Here is a 5,837-nt window from a genome sequence, read left to right as displayed (position 1 = left end):
TCTCTTCAACTCTGGCGTCTCGGATCCCGGCTCTCTCAATCCTTCTGTCTCTCGAGCTGGGCCTGGATGCTTGGGGTTAAATGGTGCAGGAGCGTAGACGCGGAGGAGTCCCCGGGATTTTCCACGTCGCTGTCTCCCCACCCACACCCCAGCCAGGGGTCCAGGTCCGACTGACCCAACCCCACTCTTTCTCTTTGCAGGCAAACTGTGGGTGACCGCGCCTGCGAGGGACTTTGCCATCTGTCCACCAGGACCTGGGGAGGAAGAACCAGCAGCTCCCCACCCCCTCCCCCTCCACCACCATTTTGGATACTCCGCAGGGACGTGTTTTGGGGTTCCCACTGACTTCCAGGAAGGACGCGTGCCCTTCTCTGACCCCTGCGCGGGCGGCCACCTGTGTTTGCCGTGGTGAGCCTTTGCCCATGACCCTGCGGTGCGTCGAGCCCTCCGTTTTTTGCCGAACGGCAGCCACGCGTGCGAGAGGGGGCGCCTCCCCAGAGACCCGGCTGGGGGCTCTGCTGGCGGGGAGCGCAGCTGGGAGGTGGGGACGAGCTGGGAAAGCGAAGAATGAGATGGAGAAACGTCCCCTCCTTCCCGTCCCCGCCTCAGAGCAGGGCACCGCGGAGAGGATGGGTTCTTGGGAATGCGAAAGGAAAGCGGTTCTGGAGAGACTCGGGCCTGAAGGAGGGCGCGGGAAGGGCTCCTTGGAAAATGCCCCTGAGGGCGCTGGAACCTTTAACTGTTTGCCGCGCTGCTCCACGGCTGGGGTCGGCACTCGGACCGGACCCGAGCTGGAGAAAGCTCCTGGCGCCTTCCTTCCCGCGGCTGCAGGGCGGCGAGTGGGTGCAGCGCTGCCCGCAGCTTCTGCCGCATCCGGCTCCCGGGCGGAGCATCCGCCGCTGCCGGGAATCTTGGCGGCCAAGTTCAAGGACGAGGAGTCGCTGAGCGCGGCCTTCGGGGGGGTCCTTCAAGACCTGTCCTGCGCTGTGCGCGGCTCGCTGTAGCATCTGAAAGGAGAAAGGAGGGGGGGGGGGAATAATTCTGGCAAACCTTTCAGGCTTACAACATCTCTGGATCCTAAAAGCTTACGTTTGGGGCAAAGTTGAAGTTTTGGTAGCGTTAGGAAGAGGGGACTCTTTCCTCACTCGCGGTGGTGCTCTTTTCCTGCGGGCCATGTGCTTTTCCCATCAGCTTGGAGGGACCGGCAGATTCGGGAATCCGAGCAATTTTTTTGAGGGGGGAGTATTGTTAAAACTTCTTAAATGCAGAGTGCCTCTAAGTCATTTTTTTTGCAAACGGAACGGGCCCGGAGATGGTGCAGGCAGATCATATGGGGATTGCTGGGGAGACCCACAGACAGTTGGAATTGGGTTTGAATTTGGGCAAAGTGCAAAAGATTACAAACTTGAAATGCTAATTATCATTTGGGGTTTCCCTCATTTCTCAATGACTGATAAGGAAGTTGTAATTGAAGCAGCCACCAGAAGCTGTTGTACCTAGAACTGCGTTTTTAAAACAAGTAAATAGCAGTGCTTTCTAGGGCTTGGAACAGAGATGCAGTCATGGACAGATTTGGGGAGACCAGGGGGACACCAACCATCCAAAAACGGTGCTTCTGTTTTTCTCTCTTGGAATTCGTAGAGTTCAGTTTTCCACTTTTTAAGGGCAGAGCTTTTATTTTTACCTTCTGATTTATTTCTAAATTACTTTAAATCTTTTATTTCACTTGAGTGGTGCTGGAAGCATCATGCTTTGTCAGCCAGTGTGTCATGTTGCAAATATTCTTTTGTTTCATTCAGAGAAAATCTAGATACCGTAAAGAACAGCTCCAGACGATTACTTAAAAAAACAAACAAACTGGCTCACACTTTGTGTTCATAAAATAACACGGACCCACATTTTCATTAAATTTCTACCAAAAGTATTTATGGTAGCTTCTGGTAAACTTTCACACACTTCTTTTTAGAGCTAGAAAAAAAAATGTTGTCAAGTACTTGCCCCGTTTGAAACATTATAATAACAATTTTACCCTCTTTTCTTTTTCTTTTTGAACAAAACCCCAGGTTGGTACTGGGGAAGTATGACTGTTAATGAAGCCAAAGAGAAATTAAAAGAGGCACCAGAAGGAACTTTCTTGATTAGAGATAGTTCGCATTCAGACTACCTACTAACAATATCTGTTAAAACATCAGCTGGACCAACTAATCTGCGAATCGAATATCAAGATGGGAAATTCAGATTGGACTCTATCATATGTGTCAAGTCCAAGCTTAAACAGTTTGACAGTGTGGTTCATCTGATCGACTACTATGTTCAGATGTGCAAGGATAAGCGGACGGGCCCAGAAGCCCCCCGGAATGGCACTGTTCACCTTTATCTGACCAAACCGCTCTACACATCAGCACCGCCTCTGCAGCATCTCTGCAGACTCACCATTAACAAATGCACCGGTGCCATCTGGGGACTGCCTTTGCCAACAAGACTAAAAGATTACTTGGAAGAATATAAATTCCAGGTATAAGTGTTTCTCTTTTTCTAAACATGCCTCATATAGAGTATCTCCGAATGCAGCTATGTAAAAGAGAACCAAAACTTGAGTGACTGCTCTGGATAACTACATGGAATTCTAAGAACAGCTGAATCAATCTAACCTACATGTGTGACTAGGTAGCTAGGTCAAGTTCCCTCAAATATGTTCACCTGAAAAATGCTTCCCTGCCTAAGGCTAAGACCAGCTGATCCTTTTAAGTTAAAAATTAAATGTCCCAAGTAAAGGCCGAAGTAACCTTTTGATCAGAATGCCTTGCCTTTCTGAGGTCCCTTTTCTCTTTGGTGGAAGGTCCAAGCACCAGTAGTAGAGAAAGGGAGAAAGGACTCCACGGAGGAGAACTGAAGAAGGGGAAGGAACCTGACAGGCTTAGCTTCCATTTTATATGCCTGGTGATCCGAGTCTATTTTGGACATGTGATATTTTGCATTCTGATGTTCTTAGGGGTTTTGTTGATCGGATATGCTTGTGAGTATTTATCCTTCATTTTATGCAATTAACCAAGTCAACCAAAAAAAAAAATGACCATGAAATCCTGTATTTGTCTTTTTACTACATGTATGAACTCTTTCATGTGAATGCGTACTGTAGTAATCCATTTTAAGAGAGCCTTACTTCAGAAATATTTCAAACTGGTGCAAACGGAAAAGACTTCGTCTTTTCCATTAAGGCTAAAGACAAGAATGTCATGCTATACAGGTGCAACCCCATCCCGGTTAATAAAACCATGTAGATATAGACATTTTACCCTTTGAAGTATCTGTGTCCCAACCTGTTGCCATGGATTTTTTTGGAAATGGCTTTAGAAATTTCCAAGTTGTCCTTGAATTGTCTAACTATAGACATCAGCAGTTGTCTCCCTTCTACCATGTAGAAAACTTTGACTTAATTTTCTTCCAGATATAAGGGGATACCTGCCTGTTTTTCAAAGTGTTTATTTACTGCTGTTACTATTTGATTAGAATGTATTAAATAAAAAAAAAACCCTGACTTTTACAAGTTGCGCTTATATTACTTTGAATCGCAGAAAACTTATACTTTCATGGTAATAGAGGGTTGCCATAAAAACTTATGTCAAATGGAATAAGCCAGATATTCAGCAAGAAGTAAGGCCTTCCTTGCCCTTCTCTGAAGCTATGGGTCATATTTGCCCTTTGCGTTTTGGAAAGCATGGTTTAGAAACTACTAGACTTGCCAAGTGGCCCTTTTACAAGTTGAGCAGGCATAACACTAATGCCCTTTGTATTTCTAAAAACATGGTTTAGAAACTACAAAAACTGATATATCCTAGTCTTACGGGTCAAATAGGCATAATACAAAATAAAGTTTTATGGCCATTTATCATTTATTTTTTTGCCACATAGGCTCATGACTGTTGCAAATGTACCATCTTTTGGTGTCCGGATATTATTCATTTGCCACCTTAAAAAAATTTTCCTGCATAGCTACGTATAATGGTGTATCACTGGGAAGGTGAGCCTAGCATATTGTGTGTGTCCCAAGTGAATTATGCTAAGACAGAAGCATATAATTTGTGCTTATAAGTTCTAGCAAAGCCTGCTTAAATATTTTCATGAAGCTCTTGAGAAATGGTTTTGTGCCTGTGTATTCAAACAGCAGAGCCAAACACGAAAGATCGCTAAGTGTCCTTAGGAAGAATTCATTTGTAGACTAAAAGTTAAAGAGCCTATACCTTTAGGGTCTGGTCTATGATCAGGGGTTAACCTTTTCATTAAGATGGTCAGGTTCTGTGCATTCCTTACTCTTTTTCTCCACTGAAAACAGTTGTTTGGTGTGGGATATTTGGCTTCTCTGACCAAACTTCCACAAGGCCAGTGCCAAAGGGCTTTGTGGGATTTGTTCAACATCTTGCGCACTTCTGTTCTCATTGTTTCAAACACTCTGCCGTTATTGAGAGTTGGACGCAGTAGTGGGACATGAGTACCTGTGGAACTGTGGAAAGTTCTGCATTATTGCTAGCAAGTAACTATGAGAAAACCAGAGGACAGCAAAGACACCTCAGTGTGCTGTGGAACTGTTGCCTTACATTTCAATCTTCCCTATTTCAAGTACATTGATAAGTATTAGGGGCAGTCTCTCTCTCTATGTGTGTATATATATATATATATTGTTTTTTTACAATTACTAACATTATTTATTGAGTTTATTCTGTGCCAGACTCTTACTCAGCACTTTGCATGCATTATCTCATTTAATCCTCACATAGACTGAATGAGCAAAGTACAGTGATCACAGGAGGTACACTTCTAATTTGTGAGTGAGGAGGCATTCCAGGAACATCCTGGCCCTTTTTATTCTTGGAGAAGAATTACGAAGAGCAAATTGCTGCTATTTCTACATTGATCCAGACGAACAAGTAAGAGCAGGCTATAAAAGGAACCCTCAGCATTTTTATTGCTGCCTCAACCGGAAAAGTATAGGTACCGTAATTAGTGTTGTGCTCTGTGGGATTTCAGTCAGCTGGGGCCAGTGGTTTTTCTCCTGGTGCAGGGGTGGGTCGAGAGGGGGTTCACTGCTTTACTTGGTGGCTGGTACATAATGCCAGTTACCAACTATTGGTAACTCCATTTTATAACCCATTGAACAATAAAGTTAAGATGTACACTTGTCTAAACTACCCTCAATGGAGACAAGAAAAATACCCAGGGATCTCTTTCTATGCAGGGCAGTTTTGGACATTAGTGAGGGTATGTATTGTCGTTGTTATTGTTGAAGAATGTAGGATACAGGACTTAACATGTCCCCTCAAACTTAAAGTACTTTGATCTGAGTTTCCATTGGGAGCAGAGTTGAGGCAGTGGAATTTTTCATTCTATCCAAGTGGGAACTGGGGGCTGCTTTTTAGGGAGTTGGTTTTTTGTTCTGTTTTGTTTTGTTTGCTTTGATTTTAGGGCCTTGGACTGTGGAGAAAAGGCAGTTCAACTTATGAGCTGAAAGTTCTTTTCTGGCGTGTCAGTAAAAAAGTCTTGACTTCATAGTAATTATGTAATCCAAATAGGTAAGAGAATGGGACAGTTGTTTTGGAGTGTTTATTTTCTTGGGAAGGATTTTCTCTGCTTTTAGAAAATTGTACCCTGGTAGAGGGTAAGAGACAGGGACGTCATCAAATAATCCATGGGATGGAATGTCCTGAGACAAGGCTGTGTTCTGCTTGCGTTCTGCTCGGTGTGGGTAGGCACAGGGCGGCGGCGGGTGAGTGGCTGTGGTTACATCGAACAGCTGGGCTCAGGCCGCTCTTGTCTCCCAGTGGGCCTTTCTAGCCTCTGGA

The 5,837-nt window shown here is 44.7% G+C and overlaps 1 protein-coding gene across 1 annotated transcript; it reads left to right on the top strand.

Annotated features, from left to right (window-relative positions):
* Window positions 1-215: 215 nt before the first annotated feature.
* SOCS2 (suppressor of cytokine signaling 2) lies at window positions 216-3,544 on the top strand (the record flags this gene model as incomplete). Its single annotated transcript, XM_014548334.1, has 2 exons — window positions 216-408; window positions 2,064-3,544. Coding segments are annotated over 2 exons (651 nt in total), but the record flags the coding sequence as incomplete, so codon positions are not given.
* Between the last annotated feature and the right edge of the window lie 2,293 nt (window positions 3,545-5,837).

Source organism: Myotis brandtii, unplaced genomic scaffold, assembly GCF_000412655.1.
Source record: "Myotis brandtii unplaced genomic scaffold, ASM41265v1 scaffold504, whole genome shotgun sequence".
In the NCBI taxonomy this organism is placed as follows: domain Eukaryota; kingdom Metazoa; phylum Chordata; class Mammalia; order Chiroptera; family Vespertilionidae; genus Myotis; species Myotis brandtii.
This window is presented reverse-complemented; position numbering and strand designations above follow the sequence as displayed.